Here is a 27,882-nt window from a genome sequence, read left to right as displayed (position 1 = left end):
ATGGCCGCGCTCCTCTGCCTCGGTAAGTGCGGTGGGAGGCGGGGAGGGAGGCAGCCCCCAGCCTCGCCAGGACCCTCGCTTTGCCCCGGCTTCTCCTCTCCTCTCGGCGGGTTCCCCTTGCTTCTTCTCCCGAGGAGCCTCACGGTGGGAGGGCAGAAGGTACCTTGTCGGGGGTTTGCACCGGTGTGCGACCTCCAGGCCCTTCTTCATCCCGGCTCCGGGTAGCGTGTCTGAAGCGAGAGGTAAGGCAGGGTAGTAGAGGCGGCAGCGGCAGCAGCGATAAGAAGTTGAACCAGTGAGGAGATTCACAAATGGGATGCCTTGTCTAAATAAACAGCCACTTGTTTGCTAAGTGGATAGCATTTCGTGCTGGCAGTACTACACAGAGGGCTATTGACATTTACCTTTGGGTTTGAATGGAGAAAAAGGGAAAATCAACAAAGTTGGTACAGAAGGATTTGGTAGAAGAGAACGCAATAAGACAAGTATATTTTAATTTCTTTTATTCTTCTTCCCCCCCTCTACATATTGTATACGTGCTGCTTCTCTCTTTAACATCCCACTACTCTAAACTCATATTTCACCGTTAAAATCGTTCTGTAGGTAGTTCTGCCCCAGGTTGTATTAGAATAAAATTGTCCTTTATCACTTTTCAACTATATTCAACTATAGTTTGCCTTTCTCCTTTGGAGCTAGCTATCTTGCTGCTCTTGCCGTTGGATAGAAACCACAGCTTGGTTTCCCATTATTAATTTTTATCTGCCAGATAATAATTCTGCAGACACTAATTCCTCTGTTCCTCAGTTCCCAATCTGCAAAATGAAGGTGCCAGAATGTCCTTTTTTCTCCCCTTTCCACTTTAGACACCAAATTCTTCAGAACAGGCAATTTTACATCTACCCAGAGAATCAATAGACACCTGCTTAAAAATACAGACACCTGTAGAAACCTGAATTTATGTGTCGTCCTGTCAAAATGCATCCCTTTCAAAGTTTTAGCTATAAACTAACTCCTAGATCTCCTTAAGTCTTATAAGTAGAAAACGGTTGCTTCGTACTCCAAACACTAAATAACTAAAGTGAATGACTAAAGTAATATCTGTCAATTTAAGCAATTGTATAAGCTACAGTGCACTGGATTGTAAAATCATATAGGCCAGTTTGTTTCATGTATGCTTGCAACAGTCCTGTGTACTGCTGAGGAAACAAAAGACCCATCCATAACACGCCTTTAGATCTAGAGAAGCCCTTTCTTAGACTAAATTAGCTTCAATCATAAAATATGCCACTCAGCTCTTTATTTTGCAAAAGTATCTCCTCCTTTTTGTGGGCAGAGTTTCCAGGTGGGTTCAAAATAAACACACTCTGAAATAATCCTTACAAAGGAGCAGGAGCTGCTAATTGGCTGCTCAGTCAGTCCTACTTCGACTATTCATTTTCAGCCACTGCTTCTCAAAAGCTGTCTTAACCGGAGGGAGAGAGCACAGGGTCTTTGTGCTGCAGATCCTAATCAGATGTGTAAGTCTTCCATTGTAAATCTTACCTACAAAATAGGTAAATGGTCATCCAGCAAAATACCTTTTCTTAAAAAGTTCCTGTTTGTAATTTCTTATTGTCTACTTAGGGTCTTTTTCACTTGTAAAGTATTTGACAACTTTTTTTTTTCTCTGTCATCTGAATAAATAGTAAGTAATTTCACAATTAGAAAGAACTTTTGGAGACAGTCCCAAGACTAAAATGTTGTCATAATGAGATAAAATTTTCCCTATGGATGGGCCAGATGCACATTCCTCAACGTCAAATAGCAGGAGCTGTTTCTATTTATCAGTCTTCCAGGCTGACCGACAGACACAGTCTAATATGCAGAAATATGCACAACTGGCAAAGAATTAGCACCGGCTATAGTAAGCACATGTGGCTTCTTCGGTGTCTCTTAGGCACACTAGATGCTATTGGACTTGTCAGTTATAAAGTATTAAATGTTGCTTCATCTTTAACAATATGGGTCCAGAAAGTGTTCCCTGCGGTAGCACTATTATAACACAGGTAAGCATAATTTCCAGGAGGGATGGCATCACCTCTGAACAGTAGTGGCTCTTTAAGATTACTAAGAGCAATATTTGATATTTAATTTCTTATTTCACAAATGTAGCATTGGAAACATTTCATTTCTCTGGCTAGGGTCTGGACAAGTCCTGAGAGAATATTTCATGCCTCTTGCAGATTATGTTTAAGGAATTAAACAGTGCTAGAAATTCTTCAATTTCCATATGAACTTTTCTGAACATAAGGAAAAAAAGGGGACTTTGTCTGGGAGATGCTGCGTCCTTCAATACCTAAGGAGAACACTCCCATCAGGTGTTCAGCAGCTAGTTTGATAAGGCCCAAAATCAGTGTTTGAAACTTAATTTTATGGAAAATTAAGACACATAGTTACAAATTAGAGGTTGTGTTACCATGGGAATGTTGATGAAAGAGCTAAACCCCAACTGATTTGTCTTTTCTTAGCAAGGCGAGGCAATTTAATTTTCTACTGATAAGCCAGAGGTGGTGCTGATTTAAAATTGTTTACCTTGAAACCTCCATATCGGTCTTCGGTTTCAGAACTTTTTTATGCAATTAACATGGCCTTTCGGTTCAGTGCGCTCAGGGAAGCAGATAAAGACATAAATGCGGGGCTTTCAAGAAATGATGCATCTGTGAAGTAAAAACAATGAGGGTGAAAAGTATTGTATTATGAAATAAAATCTCATTTATTATCTAGCAGCTGTGTAGCTGTCAAGTCTCTTTCATGTGGTCTATTAATAGGAATTCCTGTCTAGTCTCTAGCTTGATGAAATTGCAGTCCAAATAAAATGCTATTTCCTTCGAATTTTTTATACTCTCTTCCTTTCTATTATTTATTATGGGTCTCAGAACTGCAGTCATTTCTATATATCTATGGACTGATGTCATATATCACTACTGAGGTAAAAACAATACAAAATATGCCACACTGCAACTTTGAAAATTTACAATTTAAATTTAATTTTCCAGTTGTGAAACTGAAGAAAAGCTTTTTTTCTGTTAAAAAGTAACTTGGTAGAAAAATTTGAATCTATAGATAAACTACGCTAAATACTGTAGTATATGGTATTTATATATAAAAATTGTTATAAGCTAAATGTAAATGAAAAAGGTCAGTAAAATATCTATTGTATTAAATAGTCATTATATTCTGTCTTTACAGTGTTGTTCATGTACTTCACAAGTATATCTACTGCCCAGACTACTGACTGTCTGCACTTGAGGGAGCAATGTATAAATGCTGCAAATGGATGTGAGAGCGCCTGGAATGTTCTTGAAGATATCTGCAATATTTCAGGTAATTCTTTTAGGTGCACACAGCTTTATTTTGAATTGATGAATGGTTGCATATTCATAGTTTATCATAATATTGCTGTGGTAACTGAATGAAGTCAGTAAGATTTCAAAGAGAAAATGATGGCAAAAGACAGAGAACTTCTGAAATCCTTGACAACGGCTGATACCATTTTCAGTAACAGTCACACGTTTTCTTCAACAAGGTGATAAATGAAATTTCTGGACTATGAACAAAGTCAGAGCCTGAATCAACTCAAGAAGTCTGAATTCAGCAGAAATTATGCTCCTGTGGGATCCTGTTAAACAAAGCCAGCATGCAGCTGGAAAAAAATTCCAACCTTTCTGTCCATAATTCAGAGTTGATCTGCCTGGAATTTGCATTTGGTCGATCTCATTGTTAGACTTGGGCGATACACTTTCTGGAACATGTGTCTGATGCTCTTCACTTTTTGCGATCTGTTTTACTAATCCAGAGGGGATGTAAAGCAATAAAAATGTCGGTAAATAGAATTTACAGACACTAGTGATGAGGCACTGGAACAGGTTGCTCAGGGAAGTTGTGGATGCCCCATCCCTGGAAGTGTTCAAGGCCAGGCTGGATGGGGCTTTGAGCAACCTGGTCTAGTGGGAGGTGTCCCTGACTATAGCAGGGGGTTGGAACTAGATGATCTTTAAGGTCCCTTTCAACCCAAACCATTCTGTGATTCTATGATCTCGCACAATACCCAAAACAAGGTAGTAGTTACTTAATTTTCAAATATTGTATTAGAATATGAAACAAATCAAATAAATCATGCCTTAAAGAGAGTTGTGTTGTAGGGAGGCACATTGTATTTATTCAGTGAATTACACCTACATGTCAGAGTGATTCACTTGCAGGGAGTGATGGTACAATAAAGTGCAGGTTACGATGTGACTAAGCCTCCTTGAATTGTTAAACGGATTCTCACATAAATGAAAGCAAAAAATCAGTCTCTGTCTCTGTTTATTGCAGTTCCAAAGCTTGGTGCATCATTTCCAAGTATTTTTCAAGTGGGTAGAAGAAGGACCAGGTATTATAAGTTTGACCTGAAACTCATCCTACTCTCTGTTGTCACTCAGATGAAAATGTTGCTTTCTACAAAAGCCTATTATCTTCTTGAACAAATCTTGGGTATCGGTCACCATCTCTCTCTTTCTTTAAATCCTTCTAAGACCTTGCTGTTAAATGTTGAGTATTCACTTGCCAGGTGCTCTGAATATGGAAGGCAGAAGAGTGTACAGTGTGGTAGTGTCATTAGACCAAGCTAGTAAAGACACCTTCATTGACTGACAAATGTCAAGGCCCTTGATCTGCCAAAGCTACATTAGTACTAGCAAATAAAATGGGCCAGGGACTATTCCCCCAGCAGCATAAACACAATCACTTGCCATTAGCCTAGCCCATGCCTTGGTCGTGTTCATAAATGTAGCCAAGGGTATGTAGGTACATTACTGCCAATGTAATTCCATATGGCAGGTTCTCCATCACTGGGAATCAGAGGTATCTGTATTGCCATGAAAACCTCCCTTCTCATATTGAAACTATTCGAACAGAACCAACCATGTCCTGATGCCATCATCTGTTCTGAGCCTCAACTGCAGCAGAGTTGATAAAGTGAATGTCCCTTTGTCTGTCTTGATGTCAGGACCCCGTCTCACGTTTGGTCTGTGTGGATGGCCGGGCAGCAGAAGATGCCGTCTGACTTCATGGTCAATAACCCATTGCTAAAACATTCACCTGCAGTGTGAACTATCTGAATGCCTCTGTCTGTCTGATTTGTTGCAGAGATTTGAACTCAAGTGTCCCAAGTCACAAGGCAGTATTTAAAATAATTAGAGCAGAAAATATTCTGAGGGGTCCTTCTTAGTGTGTCCTGTTCCAGATATGTATCTGTATTGCACAGAATGGCTCAATACTTTTAAGAACAGACAGAGTAAATGAAAAATACATGACAACCTAATGGTTACAAGAGTCCCCAAAGGAAGTGTGTTTCAGCTCATGTTCTATTGAGTTTTTAAATATTTTATGTGAAGTGGAACAGTTTCAAAAGATATGGCTGCTGTTTGAAAAAACATATTAGAATATGGAGTAATTTCAGGCTCAAGACCATGATCTAAAGATGAGCTCTCTAGAACCAAACCTCTTCCCCAAATCATAAGTTGTTTAATTTGCTTCTTGCACATCATTCCCAAAGTCATTAGCACCAAAACTACTGGACATAAAGATCAGGATTTGTACTGTAGCCTATTCTTCATCATACCCTGCAACCAGATGAAGTGGACCAGCATGATGATGACTTCTGTGGTCTCCCCTTTGGATTTATTACATTGTCCATTATACGCCATTATATGTCCATTATATGCTATTTCCCTCACTTATTGTCCTATGGGCTTATTCACTGATATTAATGATATTTGTAACTGGGTAAGAGTTACTGAAAAGAAATTCTTGCTTGTTTGCTTTTGCATCTGTATATTTCCTTAGCCAAGGACTCTCCAGCATTGCAGGGCACTCTGATATTGTGTTGGGTCTAGGACAAATTATTCTAAATGTGCTTATTAGGTGCCATGACCCCAGACGGTGTAAACCTGCAGTCAGACAGCTGGTAATACCTCTCGGAGTGCCCACAGAAACAGCAAGAGAAAATCTACCAGCAGCATTATTAGTAAGAATAACATTACACTGTCTGTCAAGAGTATTCTACATGTGTAAGACTAAAAACTTCATGGATGAGCTGTAGGAATGGGAAAGGCCCTTCAGTGCTGATCACAAATGTGTTTGTTGGAGGCAATAGTCAATGCGGCAAATATCCCTTTTGCTAGTTTCTTTACGAAAAACCTAACTACAGATGATAATTATGCTGCTTCTCTGTGGTGTGAGTTCAATAACTCACTCCCCCAGGCTGTAACCTCCAAGTTAAATGTATGCATTATCAAGACCTCCATCTTTTGTTCTTCAAGAGCAGGTCTTGGAACACTCTCCAGATGACTACCTAAGTCACTCCTTTCTCTGTCAAACTGTCCATCATTGCTCCCCTACTCCTACAGCAGCATTTTCAGAGTCTCAGTTTATAGTCCTCTGAGTCCAATCCTTCTTCCATTTCTTCTTCTATGCCAAGATACAGTGAAAAAAAAAAAAAAAAGAGACTGAAAATGTCTATAAGACAGCTTCCAGGTCAGGACAGAAAAGACTGAAATATTTAATTTTGATGGAATCAAAACTTTTCACTTTGAAAATGTCAAAAATGTTTCAGGACCGCAGAATGAAGATTTTAAGGTTTGGGGTTTTCTGTTTTTTTCCTCTTTCACTGAAAAAAAAATAGAAATTTCTGGGTTCTGATTTAACCATGAGTATACATTTTCTTAATTTTTCAGAACTGGGCTCAAAAGAAAAAAAAAAATCTCAAGTCTCTTAAATATTAAGGAATCACACTTTGAATTAGGTTTGGAAGAGTTTATTTTTCTTAGAATCATTGAGATTGGAAGGGACCTCTGGAGACCCAGTCTAAGCCCCCTGCTCAGGCAGGGTCAACCGCAGGCTGTCTTCCAGGAGTGTGTCCAGTTGGATTTTGGATATAACTAGAGATGGAGGCACCAAAACCACTCTGGGCAACCTCTTCCGCTGTTAGACCACTGTCATATTAAAAAGGTTTTTCTGACCTTTAAATGTACTTTCTTGTACTCCAGTTTGTACCTCTTGTCCTCTCACTCGATACCACTGAGGAGTCCATCCCTGCCTTATTCACTCCCCTCCCATCAGGTATTTATACACACGGATGTGTGTACTGGTACACCCCTGAGCTTTCTCTCCTCCAGGCTGAGCAATCAGGACAGGTGCTCCAGTCCATTAATCACACCTATGACACTTTGCAGGAGTCATTCCAGTATGCCCATGTCCCTCTTGTCCTCAGGAGCACAGCTCTGGATGCAGCGCTTCAGACGTGGTCTCACCAGTGCTAGAGGGGAAAATCCGGTACTTTCCTGTGTAGTCTTCAGGTGCAATTCTCACTGAGATGACTGAAGAGCTGGCTGCGCGAGAACAGAGATTATCACCCTGCAAATGTCAGCTTCTACTTTGTCATGCTCCTATCTGTGGTCACATGTACATAAATTATGTACATATAAAGAAATCAAATTATGAATAATGCCTGCTAAGCATTAAGTCAGAGGGCATTTTTTGTAAATACCTTGGAAGCGTATGTATAATATATTACCCAGAACTAATCAAATGTAAAGCAACAATAATTGAAAACCAACAATAAAATATTTCCTTCTGTTCATCACAGCTGAATCAACACAGTGTACAAATAGACCAATACTGATAATAGGTTATTTCTACACAGCTTTCAAGAGGCCAGGCAAGGGACCCCCATAAATTTGATGTGCTTCCTGATTCTGTCTATGCCCTTTGTATGTTTGTAGCCCCACAACCTACATCTCAGCCCCTGGTTGTCAGCTGCTGTGATTCAGCACAGTCTGTTCACTGCACACGGGACCACTCTGAAGAGAGCCCCTGTACCCGACTCCTAACCACAACTTTTTAGTGTCATGAAGAGAGATGAGCTAGGTGAGGCTACATAAAATACACTAGGATTTGTGTTTCTTATTCTCATACCTCTACTCACCTCCACCCTTGAGGTGTCCTCAGGACCTTGAAGAAGGCAGTCGTAAATTTTGTAAATTAGCTCATTTTTATATAAGCCCCTCCTGATCTTCGTTGCTCTTTTTCTACCCCTGGAATTTGTCCTTCTGAAAATGTCTCCTGAAATTCTTTCATTATCCCTTACTCACTTGATAAAAAATACAGTACAATATCCACCCTCCCACCTCCATGTGACTCCACAGTTCCCACGTCACCACGTGCTTTCCACCCTATTTTTATAGTCAGGGAGTGCTTTATGTCTCTGACCTTCAGTAGATCTCCCGAGCTCCTTGGCTACTGGAAAAAAGAAAGAAATGTGAGGGCTGAGGGTCAGGGTCATGGTTTACTACTAAAAATGCAGAAGGCAAGTTGGAGATGGGGTTGGAGAGATACAGGCAAGCCCAGGGACCATCACCTCCTGCATTGCTGATACAAGAGGTGAAGTGGGAGCAGAGACTGGGGGCTATAGCTTTTGCTGGACTGCAACATCACCCTGTAGCAGCGCACATTTTAATACGTCCCCAAACCCTCCTTAATGAGCAACAGCAGCTGGAGAATGGGCAATGCTGACACTGTCTGAAACGGGATTTTGGGGCAGCAGGATGTGGATGTGCATTCTGGAATAGACGATACTCATTCCTTCAGGCACAGGCAAAACACACTGTTTCGTCTTGCAGGCCTTCGCCTAGACTGCCTTCCGCTGCTATTTGTGTCAACAACATATAAATGACGTTAAAACTCTAATCACATTAAAGCTTGCCCCTGGTGGCGGTGACACATGGCTGCTAGCTTTGCAGTTTTACTGGAGCCCACGGTCTCTGCTGCTCCGCGCTAGTGACCGGGGAAACAGCCAGGCAGGAAGCCAGACATCGCTGTTGACAGGGCAGAGACAATAACAGATGTGCTCGGTAGATTAAAACCCATCCTCGTGCCACCCGGTGACCAGCCTGGATCTTGTGAGCCACATACTCCTTATCTTACATATTCTGAGATACTTAATATCTGTGAGGAGAAGAGAGGCAATGTGCTGGTTTGGGGACCTGCATACCGGTTTTGACAAGGTAGATTGTGGCTTTCACAAAATAAACCTTTCTTAAATGGTATGAAGCTGCTGCGTCTATAAATTTCTTAAGTAACCTGTAACTTTCTTAAGCAATGATAAGTAATGAAATACTTTTAAAACCTTTTAGTCCATAAAGTAGAGGGTTGATTGATTTACCTTTGTACCACAAACTAGGACATGCTCTTTGTTTTTACCATGAATACAAGCAAAATACGTCCTGACAGCTTGTGTGAGTGTCTTTGTCATCGAGTCCAAGCGCACACGCAAGCAATGGGCTTGAAACTGAACTGGGAAGCTAAGGCTTCTGCATTATTATTTTTTTGTGTATGTGTTAACTGCTCCCTTATTTTTATCATTAAAAAATGAAAAATCAGAATATTCTTGGACTACTTTAAATTTGTTGTCGTTGCCAAACTGAGGCAGTGAAGTAGTTCTACAGGGTAGCAGTCCGCGGGCATACCCAAATGGCCAGGCTCGTGCCACCGTCAGGTGTGTGAGGGACCTGAACCAGAGCTGACATCCCTCGGGATGGGGTTAGCACCACCCTTATTGCGGGGCTGTGCCTGCCCTCCTACGTCCCCACTCTTACTCCGTTACGTGGCAGTACCTCACCCCGCGCTGTGAATTCCCATCCCTGTGCCGGGCACCTCATTTCTACGCAGGACCAAGACGAGTGCCTCAGTGCCTCGGTTCAGGATGTGTCCCCCCACTCCTGTGCACCTTTTTACTTTAGTGTCCGTGCCTCCTCTACCTAGAATAAAAGGTGTGAGTTCAAGGTTTTACGTACTTTGGAAATGAGAACAGAAACAGACTTTCTGGCAATGGGTCAGATCAGATAAAGGAAGGCAATATTGTAGCACAACTTTATTATATCCTTCTGAATATTATTTAAAACTTGTAAATTATGACAGGTTTTCAAACAAAACTAGGTTCAAACCATCTTCTCCTGGCAAAACATTTTTTTTGTGTGCTTCAATTGAATTGTTTTATGTAACCATATCCCTTAAGCGTTCATAAACATTAACAACTTTATAATTTTAATGGTAAGTTCTAGGTAATAGATGCAAGGCAGAAGACGTTATTGGATGTAATAGAATCATCCAGGTCCTGGCTGACGAATACCCAGAATTTAAAAACTGTGTCTGCACTACAGATGATTTCTGTAGCATCACGACTTTGCTTGGGAAACAGTGCAGCATTAATAAAGGTAACTAAACATAAAGTTTTAATTATGAAGAGCAAAGAGAAAGATATAACTTTGTAACCCTCATTTTAACTTGCTTCAAGTTTATTTGCATATTTCTCAAATCTGATCATTCCCAAGAAAAATTAGTTTTGTCTTTTCTATGATATTCGCTCTCCAACATGCATATGAAAGCAATGCCATATCTGCTTTTGAATAAATAAAAGCAATAAAATGCATGTGAGAAACTCAAATGGTTTCTAAAGGTCTTGCTCAATCTAGTGGAAAGCAAGAGTGAAAATACAATGTTTGTTGGGGACCACTTGTTGCCCCAGGAGGCTTGAGCACTACTGGATCTATGTTAAGTATAGAGAGCCACATCCAGACACCTTGTGAATGTGAATGTGAGTGAATGGGGACGCACAGCTCTGCAGTTGTGTCACACTGTGTTACAGGAGCATCTTCACTACATCTAGGAGATGTTACTGGGTATGGGAAACACATTTACTACCTTTATAAAGCTGTACATATTATATAAAATGCATCCTTTTAAAAATTCTATTGTAATCAATGGGCCCAGCTCCTTTAAATTTATTTTTTATTATTCTAACAACTCTTTTCCCTTCAGAAAGCCTATCTCTATAACTGAGAATTACTTGGTGCATGAAAGGCTTGCAGTTTCAGATCCAGTGTCTCCTGGAGTAACGATTCGCAAAGCTGACATAAGAGAGGTAAAATCAGCCAGTGAATGAGAATCTGGAAAGTGAGCCCCGATGTTGATTCCTGGCACCGATCCATCACTCCCTGCTGGCATCAATCAGTGTACATCATTTCATAGTAGAATATATGGCTTTAATGCAGAGGAAATAATAGCATCCTGATCTGTTACTCCTTGCCCCAGACGAGAAAAGTGGGTATCTAAAACCTGATGCTGATGTCATTGGAACAGTTGCTTTTACTTATAGAAAAATGAAGTAGTTTGTATCTTTTGCTGATTGAGATTACGCTTCTCACCAGTAAATTTGGATGGAGTTACACTAGTATCGGTTTTACCTACAGATGATAATTTATGGTGTTGGTAAATACTTTCAGAATTAATTCTCCTGTCTAACTTCGATGACTATTTTGGTAATGAATGAACCATCTTCTGGAACTGCCATACTCTCTTTACAAGTTGCGCATTGAATTAAGATGATAATCCATGATATGTCCAATCTCTAGGTGGTTAAAATTATGTGAGATGAATCCCTCTATACAGTAATTTTAGTGAGAGTTTCTCGTATTACTGCTGGCAGCTGAATTGTTAAAGTAGAATGTATTATACAGCTACCAGGACACAGTAAGCATGAGTAAGATTCATTAGTCTGCAAGCCTCCGAAATTATTACGTATTTACTTATGGCTCAGAATGAAACTAGGGCTGTTTTCGTTCATTTTATTGCATTAAGACAATCATCCTTTTCCTGAATTTGTTTTGAGCTGACCAGTGATGGTTCTCCATCTTCCATTTGATTTATATCTCTGTTTGTACCTATTTGTACAGAATATTTGGAAACTTCCTCAAGACCAGATACTGAACTGAGTTTTAGGCAACACAGAAACCCCAAACACCAAAGACACCCAGAAGAATTAGAGAATGACTGCAGAATTGCAAAACAAACCTGTCAAGAGGACTCTTACTGCTTTTTAGCATATAAGAGCTTCCAGCGAGCATGCCGGGCAGACGTGGCGAAATGTAGGCTCCCGATGTTCAACCAGGAGTGTTTGTCAGCGTGGAAAGAACTGAGGAAAACAGTGCTGGGAGAGTGCAAGTGCCCCGAGCCACTTCAGATGAGATGCGTTAAAATATGGCAGGGAATATTTAACAACCCTTGTTTACAATACTCTCAAGAGAACCAAGCTTCAGCAGCTAGTGAAAATGATGGTGATGATGATGATGATGATGGAAATCAGGACACCGACACAGGTTAGTGGTATTCCAGCAGTCTGAATGCTTTCATACATAACCGTAGTGCACAAGTCTGTAAAAAGGGATTTCTTAATCATGTGCAGTTTAACAGTGTGAACAGGACAGTTTTAGGAGGTTTATTTAGATGCGAATGAATAATCTGATAGCGAAATGATAGCCTGAGTGCAAATACTATTGATCTTCAATGTGTTAATTTGATACAACCTGATCCAAATCAGTCCCTTTTAGTATTACACTGTAACTAGAAACAATATAAGACCAATAATGATAATTTTCTAATAGCAAGACTTGTCTGCCTGCCTTGACTTTAGATCATGACAAGCAGTTAGTTGAGCTTGAAAACCGGGTGCACTGATGAACACATTGAGGCCTCTGGCCTTTATTTATTCTCAAGAAATCTGCGTTGAGCAGCTCTAAAAACTCCTCCTGAGCTCACAGGATCTATAATTATGTAAAGTATGTTATCAGAAGCCATTGATAAACTGTGCTTTCACCCCAAAACTTATGAATATATGCATCGGTGATTTTAGAGTTTGTTAAGAAGCTGACAGGTCATATTTGGTCAAGCTAATTTGTTTTATTCTTGTTTATTTTTGCTACTGGCACTATGCCAGCAACACAGCCAATACTTCAAAGTTAAAAACTAAGCTAAGACGCAATTTATTACTTTTGCTGTATCTTTTTGTTCTAGACAATATTAGTACAGAAACAAAATTACAGTGGAGTTTATCTGCTCTCTCCAAACAAGGTAAGTCTGATTTACTTGCAAATCCTAATAACTGAATGAATACTTTTCACTCAAATGACTGAAGTGCAGACAGTCAATAGATCCAACACAGAATCACAGAATCAAAGAATACCAGGTGGGAAGGGACCTCAGAGATCATCTGGTCCAAACTCTTTTGGCAAAAGCACAATCTAGACAAGATGGCCCAGCACCCTGTCCATCTGAATCTTAACAGTGTCCAGCATTTGGGAATCCACCAGTTCCCTGGGGAGATTATTACAATGGCTGATTGTTCTCATTTTGAAAAATTTTTCTCTTGTGTGTGATCAAAATGTCCCCAGGAGCAATTTATACCCATTACCCTGCATCTTTTCCATGTGACTCCTTGTAAAAAGAAAGCCTCCATCTTCTTTGTAGCCACCCTTCAAATAGTGGAACATGGTGAAAAGGTCCCTCTAAGCCTTCTTTTCTCAAGGCTGAACAAACCCAGTTCTCAGCCTTTCTTCATATGGCAGGCGTCCTAGTCCTTTGATCATCTTGGTGGCCCTTCTCTGGACCCTTTCCAGCCTGATCATATCTTTTTTATACAGTGGGGACCAAGACTGAACACAGTATTCCAGGTGTGGCCTGACAAGTGCTGAGTAGAGTGGGATAATGACTTCTTTATCTCTCCTGATGATGCCCTTGTTGATGCAACCCAGCATCCTGTCGGTTTTCTTTGTCGCAGCAGCACACTGGTCAATCATATTGAGCTTGTTGTCCACAGAGCCGCTCCCCAGATGGGTAGATCCCAGTCTGTGCTGCACTCCTGGATTATGTTTTCCCAGGTGCAAGACCTAATGCTTGTCCTTATTGAACTTCACAAGGTTATTGTTAGCCCACTCTTCTAGCCAGGTCTTTCTGCAGGGTGGCCCTTCCTTCCAAAGTCTCCACTTCCCCACTCAGTTAGGTGTCATCAGCAAACTTCCTCAGGGTACACTTGATCCCATCATCCAGATCACTTCTGAAGATATTAAATAGCATTGGGCCCAGTATTGATTCCTGGGGGACCCCACATGTGACAGGTTGCCAGTTAGAAAAGGAGCTACTTATCACCACCCTCTGTGTGTGGCCTGTCAGCCAGTTCCCCACCCACCGCACAGACCACTTGTCTAGACCATAACGCATCAGCATATTTTCAGTTAAGCTACTGGGTAGATGAGAATCCAAAAATGTCAGGTAACAATCCTGATCCTGTTAAATTTACAAGATCTCACTTATCTCACTTATTTATCACTTAATCTCACTTATAACTTGGAGAAGGGTTGCTTATGAGGACCAAGCAGTGAAGGGAAAAGTATAAAGGTCACATAACGGGCTTAAAAGAGGCAATGCTGCAAGAGCTGGATCTGTTTTGGGGAGTCACACTTGGTTTTAATGGGAATGTTGCAGGCAGGATGACTACCGATCATCACTTGAGAAAGGTTTTCTTGTGATTTCATTTTAAAAACTGTTATTCTTTTTAGCATACACAGCAAACAGAACCTGTTTGGATGTGAACAAGGAGTGTGTTGAAGATGAAGTATGCAACAAACAGTTGTCCCTGTACCTTAAGGTTTGCTCAGTAAATAAGAAGTGCAACATGGAAGAATGTCAAGCAGCCATAAGGTTCTTCTACCAAAACATGCCTTTTGAAGTGGCCCAAATGATGACATTTTGTGATTGCATCCAGGCTGATGAATCCTGCCACAGAGCCAAAGAACTTCTCCATGGCAAGCCCTGTGCAGTTACTGCAGTTCCACCCCCATCGTGTCTGAATGTAATCCACATGTGCGAAGAGAACGAATTGTGCAGGTAAGAAGAAGAAAGGCCCAGTAATGTGCTTTTGAATAATGATTTGATCAAACAATTTTTATATATATGCCAGATATCTCATCCGTAAGAAAATTATTTTCTGCACTGTATCTACTGTATATCATCACTTCTGTTTGACATCTTCACAGATGTCTGCATCAGCTGTGGTAATTCCACAAGTAATTCCATAAGTAAACTGAAAAGATTCATTTTCAGAAAGGTCTGGAATCTAGTGTAGGCTTTTCTTCTAACCTGTTTCATGACACTTAACACCATTTCTCCTAGACAAACTACGCTGTTGCATATTTTCATTACCACTTTTTTCAGATGACACCTGCCAGTCCACACCTTTGCCCTTGAGCAGTTTGCTCAAATTGTGCAGCAGACCGGACAAAGTTTGTTTGGTTAAAGTAATTACCTCTTCCACCGCAGAGTCTGACCCTTCGTACCCAACCGCCTTACAGCCAGCTTGGCTTGTTCAGAAAACTTGTCTTATTCTTTGCATCTCAAGCAGACCACCAAGCTCATGAAGAATAACACAATTTTCAGGTTTGATTTTATTTTTAGAAAGCATGCAACAGGATTAGCCCATATTCACAGTTGTACTAAATTGCCACCGTTTGAGGGTGGTCAATTGGCCCACTTTGATTTTCAGTGTAGTCACCTGTTCCCTTGTGAATTAGATCTGAATTTTACCTCAAAGCTCTGCTCAAATTAACCTTCAGTCAACAAATCGAGAGGTCGAGAGAGGCTTTCAGTTCTGTACTGGCTATTCAGATTGACGTCAGTGGAAACTGACCTTTTTTTTGTCAAAAATTGGGCTACAAATGTATGTCTGTGCACGTGCATGTGTACACATGTAATATCATAATGGAGACTTGCTGAATTACCCGTTATTTTGGGAACATTAATGTTTCCTGGCATGGACAATCAGTGGATCTAATTAGCAAAATTAGTCTGTGAATTATGGCTAGCCATATCTATAAATTAGGAGGTGAATAAAAATAATTCCATTAGCACAGAGATGGCAACTGCTTTGAAACCTTTGCTTGTTGTAATGCAAATATTTACAGTAATGTCCTAGCTGGTATTGTAACAGTCCATGCTTTACTATGGGACTTGCTTGTAAGAGTTTCACAATATCAAAAGTAAATTAATAACCTAATTTTATGATTAAGGAAAAAATGTTCAATATGCAACAGTTTACCTTTATCGTCCCCTAACATTTAATGTAGGTGATAAATTGGTTTCTACTTAATATCTACAGATTTCTTAGTTAACTTTTAATAGATGTTTTCTATTGTTATACATAGTGCATTAAAGGCCAATTTTATTCTACCCTACGAGCAAATAAACTGAAATCATTTGGGATTATTGAGCTGGGAAACAAGTTAATTCTTCTCATAATTTTCTCTGCTATCAATTAATCTATAAGGTAAACTGAATTACTTCTAATTTTGTCCTGAGACATTTTGTATTTTGTTAGCATTCAGGGGGAGGAGGGGTTGGCATTGGATGTAGATTATTTTATGATGAAATAAATTGAATATTCATTCTTCCTTCACACTGCCCAACAAACTGATCCACTAGAACAACACCTGGTGTGGTTTCCTTGTGATGACTGGTCTAATTCCTCTGTCCACATTTCTTCTGAGGATCTGAGACTGGTGGTATTCACACGGATTTTTGCTGGACCCTGGAAAAATCTCCACGGGTGCTGATTGGAAGTGCGGTTGCTTTTTTCTCAAAAGCTTTTCCAGTAAAACCAAGTTTTTCCTCAAATTACAATTTTGCAGATTTCTCTCAAACCAATTAAGTGCAAATCAGAGCAGAATTCAGGCCAGCTATCACTGAATATTGTGATTTTTAAGGCTTAAGTGGTACCTTGGGAAAACTCTCTCTTTGTGATGATCCTCACATGTCCTTTTGTGAAATCACAGAGTTTTTAAACTATTGTCGTATACATATTATTTTTTCCACCAGGAAAAAATACACAAATTTTCAGTCAAAGTGTTGGAGGCATGTGACGAAAAAATGCTACGATGATGAAGCTTGTCTTGAAACTTTAATCAAGGATGACATGCCCTGTTCTGCAAACGCTGATTGCAAAGCAGCCTACATCAGCAACTGGGGCACGATGCTGCGGGTGGAGTGCACCTGCCAGAATTTGCCTCCCACGGAGCAGTCTTTGTGCGAGCTCTTCCATCACATGCTCCACAGCAAATCCTGCTTCAGTGAGTTACGTGAGTAACGCATAAAACTTTAAAGAGCAATTAAAGAGTATTAAAATGCTGACTTACACCAAATCTTTACCATAACTTTGCTACCACTGATTTCAGCAAGATTTACATGTGCGGGTTTTTTTTTAATTCAAATCAAAATGTAAATTCCGTGTACAGTTTTTTCCTCTGGTTTTGGGAATTGGTAGTAAACCAAGAAAATTGACTATATGTCCTATTACATGAATTTGCTGGAATAACAATAATAGAGTAAATTCTGGGGTCTAGACTATTACACAGATTAGAAAAGTCCAAAGCCTTCCTGTCATTGGCTTAATGTTGTACTTCGGTACACTGTTTTTACAAATAACATGGCATATTATGTTGTTTTTTCCTTTCTTTTCTTCTTGGAGTCTAAATATTAGTATAGCTTACACATATTTAGCAACCAGACTTCATTCCACAGAAAATTACTTCAATGATTTAAATAGGAACCCTCAAAGAAAAAGCTGCTGTGAATGGAGGCTTCAGGAAGTGACCTTCAGTAAAAGCACTGGGATTAACTCGGATAAAATCTATGTAGTTTCTCAGAACCACTAAAGCCATTCATGTGCTAAATCAGCTACTTATTCTTGTTAAATATAAAAGACCTTGCCAAGTCTTTGTTTAAGAGAGAATTGTTAATGCAATGAAGGACAAGATGAGAGCAGATATTAATGTTTTACTCTGAATCAGGAGTGTGCCTTCGAAGCAAATCCCCTGTTTGTCCCCACTTATTGTGCTGTGGGTCACATCACAGGGTGGTTCCTGGACTCCTGCAGCCTAAAATTGAACCTGAAGGTCCATCTGCTGCTTCTGCAATGCTCCAGCTACATCCAGGCACCTGTTCCATGGGCCAGATTAAAGACCAAAGTACCCTCTTCTCCTCAAATCTCTGATCTATCACACCAACTATTTTGCTATATAAATCCTCTTAGGATATACTACTATGCCAGTCATCTTCTATATGAGAATATATATATTCTCAACCTAGCTTGAGAGAGGTAACTATATCTAAAGATTTCAATGAAAAGCCATGACTTTTTCTTAGTTCCATCTGATGGACTGTCTTTTAAAAACATGTATGAATTTCATGCATGCATTTCATTGAATGAATTAGCCAATGTTTAGTTTTAACAGCCAAAATGTTACCACTTATAAGGGTGCAATTTTTTTCTTGTCGCAAAGTCTACCCAGAAATTAAAATCAAGTTGCTGAATCACTGCCCTTAAGCTTAGTTAATCACTAGTAAAATTCAGACTCTGAGAAAAGATTAAATTTATATAACTACTCCCCTGGAAAAGTGATACCATAACACACTTAGATTTGAGACTACTGGCAATGATTTTTCCAATAAATGTTATTTATTTGTTTGCTTGCTTTATGTCTGCATTTAATGGTCCAAATGAGGGATCACGTCATTGTGTTAGTTATTCTTTACCTACAACGCAAAAAGATGACCCTTGTGTCATAATAATCAAATAATTGCTCATGAGCTTTTGCCATTCCCTGAAGCAGTCTCAGGATAAAATGTTGTGGGGTTTTTGTGATGGAAACTTCCTCAACCTAATTGGGACTGAAGAACAGAAGCCTGCTTGCTCCTGTGGTGCAACAAATTCCTGCTAGTTAAACAAAAACAGTTCGGGGATCCTGGGCCTTTGGCCGAGTAAAGGATTGGCCCCTACTCTACAGAACATTTGCAGTCTTGTGAATCTTGCTTTTGATTTTTAGATGTCTAGTTGTACTGCAGCTACGCTGAAGAGAGAGATGATTACGGGTTCGATTGTAAGGCACAGAGCTAAGTGCCAGTATCTGCATGGCATTTCAGAGACGTGGAGTGAATGAGTGCTCTGTTACAGACGCCATCCAACCCTTTCTGCTAACGCGTTCATCTGCCCTGAGTGTGAACTTTGGATAACTTTCATTCTTGCAGTGGTGACGATTTTTAACGTTGAAGTTTTTCTGAATAGACAAATACCCAGGGCTAGCAAAAAGGATCTCTGCCTCTAGAACTGCTGTGAATGGACCCACAAAGTGGTGTTTACACCATCACATCTTCCTACTCTTGTGTAGCACTGCCTGGCTACGAGTGTTTGCTCTTGGGACTGTGCTTACAAGATTAAAGCTTGCTGCAGACTCAATAAAAGGCAAGAACTGTCAGTAACTGGCTGCTACATGAGACAGAAGCACGGCGTGGATCAGTGCCAATGTAGGATCAGTGTCACAACAGGAATAAGCAAAAATGCCAGTGACAGAAAGTAAAAACCTAAGTTTCCAAAATATTTGAACTCTGGGTTGTATTTTTGGATCTCAGAGAAAAAATACATTTCAAGGAGATTTAGTCCATTGCTATTTAGACAATGTTTCAGGCTGCAAACATGAACCTTTGTCATATTGGTTTAATTCCTCTAGGGAATAAAAATTTCTCAGCTTACGGTTCCTGTGAGTGACCATGCATAGTCCTGTATGGTTTAGCCTCGTGGTCTGTAAACTATTCTACTTAGGTAAACATTTTATTTTTCATTTCAACAGAAGACGTGTATTTTCAGATACATTCATGAAATCATGCCCACTAAGAGGACAGGCCTTTGTGAAAGAGTTGATTGAGGTCTAGCAATTCATTTGGAGAATAAGCTCTGCCTTTTGGAAATGACTTCAAACTACTACACATTTCTCATCACTTTGTTTGGTGGGCCCAACTCTTTTGGTAGGCCTATTTCTAAAATAGTTTATGTGAAAAGAGAATTCAAGCTGTTTTGAGGCAGAGAGTATTTTAAAAGCATGCTTAACCCTCATAAAACAAGCTACAGGGGAGGCTTAACTGAGATGTCAAAGGAAGAACTGTCATTCACTCACTCATTTTGTTCATCGAGCATCAGTAAACAATATTTTTAAATAGCTGCCTTTATAAATTCTGCCACTCTTATCAAAACACAAAACAGCAATATTTACTTAAATTATTTTATTAAAGTAATATATTGAATTTTCAATATTCAGGTCAAATTCCCATTAAGAAGAAAGGTTTTCATTGGGTAAACACAGAAATGCCGGGAGAAAAGCTTTCCAGAGCACAGTTCCATTCTTCTTCAATTAATGGTGAGTTTGGGCAAACCACTCCATGATTTTAATAGAAGTACTCTTGAAATTTCCCTCTTGTATCATAGAGAACACTAAAGGTTGGGTCCCTTGGGTGGGTCCATGCGAGTGAGCTCTACCTGTTGCTCCCCCGTTCAACAAAATGTGGAAAAATCTCTCTACCTGTTTGGCTTGGCTTATATAACCACCAAATAAAGATAATGAGACTGAACCTATTTCTCTGATAAGTGGTTTTGAAATAGATGTTTCACAATCACTATATTATAATTGGAGAAAATTAAGCTATTAAGCCTGCCAGAGCCTGACTCGCCGTACAGTCATGAGAGTAGTAGTCATAATGTGTAATACAAATTATTAGCTTTGATGTCACACCTACTTCTCTCCTCTCTCTCTTGACTTTTTGTGCCGGGGTAGTTACAACAACGAAATTGGGAAGCCACAGTAAGTGGTCTGAGAAGGGGCTTGTGTTACAGTCCATCAGACTTTACCTCCTCACACAGCAGAAGGGCATGCAATTGCGGATCGTGATATCCCATGGGCTGAAGAGCTGCATCTGGTTTTATTTCCATGCATTTACAGTAAGCAATTAAGTGACATAAAGTTAAAGGATATTGAATTAATATACAATTTTTCTCATGGTTGAAATAATATTAGTTCTAAATTTCCTTTTGAAGGACCCCATTACAGAGTGAGAACACTAAAGAGCTTAATGCACAGATATCAACTCTAATGAGAATGACCTGTTCTACCTTGTGTTGGGCAGATTACAATACTCCAGACATTACTACAAATTAGTTCCCAGAACTGTTCATACTGAGCACCTTTAACAGTGAAAAAATAATTCAAGCTCTGTATGCAGTACAAACTGAAGGGACTTCATCCTCTCCATCCTTTAACTATTGCTGAAGTGGCAACCTGGGATGGATAACAATAGATTCAAGGGAATGGGATTCCTGAGACCCCTATGTGAATAATTAAGCATTCAGCTGTAATTTTAGCATTACAATTACTTAAGAATTATGCACGCCATCCAAGTGCTCTGTGTAGCCAGAGAAGAAAGTCAGGGGCCCTCGGAGTAAGATTAATCCCACCTTTTCAGACTGTCTTTGCTGGAAGTGTTGGCTTCTTTTTGCCAACTACAGAGGGAGCCTGAATCTCTAGCTGGAACGAGACTCTAGTGGTTAAATAATGCAAGTTATAATGCAAGAAACTCTGCTCTAAGTGAGAAAAGGTAAAATGTGAGATATTTCACCCCTGTGGCTAGGTCTAACTGCAGACCCTTTCAGTGGGTAAATGTATTATCCATTTCCCTCAGAGATTCAGATAAATGTTTGCAAAAAGCAGCCTGCACCCAGTTAATTCTGTTCGCATTGAAGTCTGAATACTTTCCAAAAACCTGTCCTTGAACTCTTAACAGAATTTTGGATGGCTTTAGAAAAATAAAAAGAATGCTGACCAGCCTAAACCATACAATAAAATATTCCTTCTGTTGGAGCTGTCATATACACTAGATGGGAACTCTCTGAGCTATAAATGTCTCATAGGAAGCGAGGTCAAGGAGAAGAATCTGATTCAGGATATCTACCTGATGATAAAAACCATATTGCAAATTGTTTCATAAATCCCACTGCCAAAAATCTAACCCGGTATCCTAGATTCATATGCTAGTAAATGTGCATTACTCAGGCTGCAAAGGGAGCTATCATCTTTACAAAATATTTATCTTAACTGAAATCAAATCCCAAGAAGAATCCCAGGGTGCAGAGGCAAAACGGTTAAATTATCAAATATGTCCTTTTGTGCATGTGAAGATATTTGAAGATATTTGCTTCTTGGCTATTTTCTGCTTGGAAAGCAGGAGATATGGTTTGCTGATGTCTTGTCCCTACATCAAAATCTCAGAAGAATCCTTTCGTTAGCTTGTCATTGAAAGATGCATGCATGTCTTTCACCAATTTAAACTAATGACTGTCTACAGATGAACATGCTCGGAAGAAACTCAGTATTTCTTCAACTTTTTCTTAATTTTATAATTCAAAAAAACACTGTTCAAACCCAGTAAAATTTCTCCATCCTATTTAGTGGCACTGCAAATTATGACACTAGATAAGATTGGTTTTAATAAAGGGAGTCTTTCATAATAAATAATAAATCTAAACATATATACATATATTCACATATAGTTGCAAATAAAGATAGCTCTGTTCAGTTGGAAGAATATTATTCCAGCTTTTGGTGTAACCATATGATTGCGTGAAAATCTTGACTGGATTTACACTCTTTCACATACCCAGCAGGGTACAGGTCACCCCAGTCGTCTGTGGGCTGATACAACCTCGTTAACGAGATGTGATGTGGGCAGAGTCCTAACCACATAAAAGCTAATGAGACTTTTGCTGTAAGCTTAGATGGGGCCAGAATTTTATAGCACTTTGGAAACAACATCAAAAAGTGAGAAATCAAACAAAAAATCTCCAAACTTCAAAAATGTTATTATTGCTTACCTAGTTATGCACTTTCAGCCTGGTTTTGACTTTATCCTATGCAAATTATCTCCATGATTTTACAGATCCACATAATTCAAAAGATTGCTTCCCACACTTTAATTTCAAAAATGATTCATGTGTGAAGATAAACAGTTGCTTTCATCAGCAGAGTGCTTTGGAGCTTAAGTATTTTTGCCTGGAAGAGAAGGCTAGAAATACAGCACTCTTATCCTGTTCTTGTGAGATACAATAAAATTGGGCTTGACCCAAAACTGTTGAAATTAATCTCATTTTGTCTTAAATTGTAGACTTATATTTCCTACTGAGGAGTTTTTGCCGTGCAGAGAATCTAGATAAACAAGTAATTGGCAGGGTTTATCTATAATTATACCAGCTGCTGTGGGAACTGAGATTAGTTCAGCTCCAGTGACTTTAATTTGTAAGGTATGAAACATTGTCAATCTGATTGTTCTATAAATGTAGCAAAAAGCCTGTGACGAGCTGTGGGTAGCTAAGAAACCTCTGAGCACCAGCCGGAATTAATCTGTCTGATGAATATTCACAGCCATTTCATTATGTATACATAAGCAGGTAGATTTACACAAGAGTGTAATCTCACTAATTGTTCCAGCTGCTGAGCCCACAGCTATCCTCTACCAAACTTCACCACTGGAAATGTCCATGTGTCTGTGTAGACAGCTCCAGCTAGTGCTTCAGTGGTACCTGCCGCTCCAGCCATCGCGTCCCTGAGGTTTGCAGCCCATCCAAGGAAGGGCAAGACATGCATCACGCAGCTGCAGTGGTCCTGCTATAGGCCTGCCCCGTGGTGAGAAGGTCCACAAGCTTCTCATGACTGCAGGCCACCTCTGTGGGACAGAGCAGACCTCCCAGTGCCTCGCAGCCCTTCCCTTTGCAATGGAAGTGACTGCTCTCCACTTTTGTCGATTCACTTTCTACAAGACCGAGCTGGAAACATCTCGTATTTTAGCCAAAGTCTTTAGACACTGCGTGTGCCTTTCTTTCTCCATGGAACATGTAGGTATTTGTATCCTTTTCCCCATCTAGTCAGAGAACCCAAACCAGATTTGCTCTTCTGTACCTCAGTTGAAAAGAATTGCTGAAATAGGGACAGCTGTTTCTTAGAAGAGTAATGACATAGGCAATACATTTTTTACCATTTCTGCTAAGAACAGGAAATTATTCTAACTTTTAAATACGTTTTTAATGCATGTGATGGATCTATCTGCTCTCCAGAGCAGGTTGGACAGTTGGACTCGATGATCCTAAAGGTCTTTTCCAACCTAAATGATTCTACAATTCCGTGATTCTGTGATCCCAGTGAACTGTGAATGGGCACACAGCATGAGACCTAAGGTTGTTTACCGATCCGTAACTACAAACCTGCCTAATTTCAGTCAGTACTTTTATTGTTCCTTCAGGGCACTGGTTTTTCAGCCTTAACTTGTTGATAGTTAGGTCATGTTCAGATGATCAATACCATGTATACAGAGATCAAAATGGGATAATACAGCCCGTTATGTCATACAGGAATTGAAATGTGGATTCTGGTAGTTTTCATGGGCAACATTTGGATGAACAGAGCCAAAATTTCATATCTATATTTCTTAACTCCCCCAGCACTATTTCACATTTCAAGAACTGATTGGATATAGATTCATGGTGAAAATTTCCATAAAATATCTTCTGGATTTTTGAAGAAGAGCAGAGTGCCTATCAAGAAACACGCACCCCAATGACATTTGAAAGGGAAGATGAATAAGCACATTCAAGCAGTTACAACAAAAATAAAATACAAAATGAAGAATTAACTCTCCAGCCACAAAATTGTGCCCTCTCCTAGCTTTACGAATTCTCTCAGTTCTTAGAAGCTAGGAGAAAATATGGGGTTTCTTGCATGTTCTCATCATTAACATCTTTCTTGTGTTCCCAACAGAACTGAAAATGTGATAATCAACATCTCTTTTACCAGCAATTACTTCACCAAAACCATAGCATAAGATTTCGACAAAAAGTAGAACGTTTTTATTTCATTTTATCATTTCAGAGTGTTTTATCAAAATAAAACACTTTTTCCAATGTTTTTTAAAAAAATATTATGTTGTTTTGGTGAAATTATATTAGCCCATTTTTAACTATGCATGACCGTTACTCCTAATAATTTTCCTAGTCTTGTGATAAGTTATGTACTTTTAAAATCTCTATTTGCCATAAATATGTGTGAACCTCACTTTCCACTTCAAAAATGTTGGAAACTTTTGACCCTACAACTGCTTCTGCAGTTCTAAAAAGTATTTAATAAATGACTGAGTGTACAATTAAGATCAGAAACTGCAAAAAAACCCCCAAAATTATTCTTTTCCTAAAACTCAGGATCTTAAAAGAAATGTTGTACCTTGAGAGGAGGAGCAACTGCTGATCCATTTTTAATGTATGATATTAGGGGTCCTGCACTGTGACCTTGCCCCTCTTCCTTCAAAAATTCACCACATGAAATATCCTTCAGTAGCTTGCTACATTAGGTGGTATGTTCATTCTGTCCAACTTGTGATGGTTCAATCATTGGTTTCATTTTTCTTTTATTGGAAAACTTGACTTTTTGATAGCTTTTTGAGAAAAAGTGAGTGGCACCCTGCAATAAAGACCAGGCAGGTCCAACCCCCTGCTCAGCTCTTGCCCATGTCTTGCCTCGTTGTAGAACAGATATTCACTCTCTCTTACTGGAGCTGCTCCAGTATCCATACCGCCTGCGTTTGTGTTACACTATACGCTAGATACATTGCATATATGTAGCGCAGACAGAAATGTCTCATTTAGGGTCTGTGTGTGCATATGTATGATCAAACAAACAGAACATACGATAACTGATTCAGAGACCAGAACTTGGCCTTCTCACAGCCCAGATAAGTGGCCCAGTGATGGGGCCGGGACTCCATCTCTTCCTCGGTGAATGTCGCACTGACTATGTAAGGTGGAGCAGCTTGGGAACAGCTAAGGCTCTCTGCATGTAAGTTCCTATACAAACAAAACTTATTTAATTGTATAAACATGACAGAATCAGTGCAACAGGAAAGTAACAGAAGGGTCTCACGTTTTATGCTTGCGGCTCTGGATTTGAGTCGTTTTGCCAAGTCATCTAAGGTCCACACCTCTCCATCTCAGGTTCAGGGTTTACGTTACATTCTCAACTGAAACTTTTCCTTCAGAATATTTGATCAAAAACCGATGGATTCACTCCTCCAGGAAAAATAAGTTTCCTCTTATTTGGAAAACAAAAGTTGAAACAACTCCCAGTTTTTCAACAGTTGGAATCTTTAGCACGTAAGCTGCCTAAGTGACTTTTTGGTGAGAAGCCTAAGAGAAAGAGGAAACTCCATGGGCACGGGGCCCAGAAACACAGTGTTAGATCCCATTTTACTTTAATTTGATTCTAGATCAAGTACTGCTGCACACTGCGATTTGGTAATATGCGAAAAAGGAAAAGAGGTCTAGCAGGTAAGTAAGAGCCACGTCTCCTCTGATACACAGAATAAAATTAACACCTTAAAATCCATGGGGAGAACACTCCAAAATACAAATCGGAGTAACAAGCTGTTCCCCTGGAGTAGACTAAAAGGTAGTGCTACACATAGGAAGTGCTATTGGAGCTGGTATTTACTGAAAGGAGTCTAAAAATTATTTTGCACCAACTGGTGCAGGCAGAATTATTCCTACCCTTGGCATACCATCTAGGTTTTTTTCCTCCTTTTAATTACTTATGTGAGAATTGATAGCTAATTTAGCTTACGTAAGTAGGCATTCCACTTCAGATCTCAAATCTGATTCTGATTACTGAAGAAGTAAATGTTTCATGTCTGCTTTCTATTTTTCACTTGTAGGTGAAACAGTCTACGTTATTGCCTATTCCTCCTGCATAGTTCTCATCCTAGGAATAGTCCTGTTGACTCTCCTAAAGATCAGGTAATTCGATAGGGATATTAATCATTGGTTCTAGGAAATTGGAAAAGCAGAAAATAAAATGTTTTGACTTAGCTGAGAGGTTGGCACTGCGATTGTCTTTAAAAAACAGTCCAGCGTGCCCCAGTGATGGAAAGAACTGACATTGCGGGTGTCAGCAGGGAGGAGTGAAATACGATGCGTATCTACAATGCCCCCCATTCATGCCGAGATCCCAGGCTTCAGGAGGTTTCATTTCCTGTCCCATGGCAGGAGAAGGTGAAATCTGAATTCAAAAATTCTGTGAGGCTACCTTCCCAGCCCTGTAGCAGGCAGAGGTAATGCAGAAAGGAAATGAGAATATTCAGCATTATAACATATTTAGAAACCAAACCGTGAATGCTGCTATTGTAGTTAATATTCTTGCCAAATGCCATTTTTGCTGATAGGATTCTGTAAACAGTCCCCCACACACAGCATGAGAAACTGCCCCTACACCAGTGCTTGGTAAGAAAACAGAAATGTGCATTCACTTAGTCAAACGAACATGGCCTTCTCTTAAATGATACATTTTCTTGGACCAAATTAAATGGCCAGATTTCAAGAATTACACTGTCAGATGATAGGTAACAGAGCATGATGTAGCAGGAGCTATATATAGTGGGAGGGATATTGAGTCAAATTTCATTATTAAATTCAGAGGCAGATCAAAGAGGAATCATGCAGAAAAATGCAAAAGGCAAGTCAAGGATATATGGGAACAGAGGCTTTCTCTTTAGCTTTGCAGTTAAAGGAATATCAGCATATAAATAAAACTCAGATTTAAAGAATACAGGGGATGGAAGAAAGAACAGTACATTAATAACGGTGAAGGGAATTATTTTATACCACAGTGTTCATCATAAAAAGAGGGGAATTTTGCCACTGATTTCAATTAAGCCAAAGTTCAAACCAAAAGCTGTATAGTTTATTGTTAAATACATGCACATTCTTTGTTTTCAGAGCCTGCAGAACAAAACATGCGTCAAGAAGTCCCTCGCCAGACCATTCTTCTGAAACATTTATGGTCCATTATAAAAGTCACAGATGAGCTGCTCGGTTGCTTATGCTTTTTAAGGCTATTCTTGAAAGCCGGCCTGTTGTACATATGCGATAATAAAATATATATTAGAAAGACTACTATAAATTATGGAATTTTGTAGTTGAGCATACAAAAGATTTTTATATTTATTAACACATATTAAACCTTTCACAAGCTAAAAAAAAAAAAAAAAAAAAAAAGTAGAATT

The 27,882-nt window shown here is 39.5% G+C and overlaps 1 protein-coding gene across 1 annotated transcript; it reads left to right on the top strand.

The window, feature by feature from the left end:
• GFRAL (GDNF family receptor alpha like) lies at positions 1–27,683 on the top strand. Its single transcript, XM_054197196.1, has 10 exons — positions 1–22; positions 3,229–3,363; positions 10,137–10,295; positions 11,814–12,236; positions 12,931–12,987; positions 14,472–14,799; positions 16,783–17,042; positions 20,055–20,153; positions 26,536–26,617; positions 27,596–27,683. Exons 1-10 carry the CDS (start codon positions 1–3, stop codon positions 27,681–27,683), a joined length of 1,653 nt encoding a protein of 550 aa, XP_054053171.1.
• Positions 27,684–27,882: the final 199 nt, after the last annotated feature.

This window comes from Rissa tridactyla, chromosome 3 (genome assembly GCF_028500815.1).
Source record: "Rissa tridactyla isolate bRisTri1 chromosome 3, bRisTri1.patW.cur.20221130, whole genome shotgun sequence".
NCBI classification, from domain to species: Eukaryota; Metazoa; Chordata; class Aves; order Charadriiformes; family Laridae; genus Rissa; species Rissa tridactyla.
The sequence above is the reverse complement of the archived record's forward strand: the minus strand, read 5'-3'. Positions and strand labels throughout refer to the sequence as shown.

What these genes read in the sequence shown, in the direction of transcription:
- GFRAL (XM_054197196.1), top strand. Translation starts at nt 1, where the DNA reads ATGGCCGCGCTCCTCTGCCTCG. An exon ending in AGATATCTGCAATATTTCAG is followed by an intron (nt 3,364 to 10,136) that starts GTAATTCTTTTA and finishes TTTAATGGTAAG; the next exon opens with TTCTAGGTAATAGATGCAAG. An exon ending in GAAGAGAACGAATTGTGCAG is followed by an intron (nt 14,800 to 16,782) that starts GTAAGAAGAAGA and finishes TTTTTCCACCAG; the next exon opens with GAAAAAATACACAAATTTTC.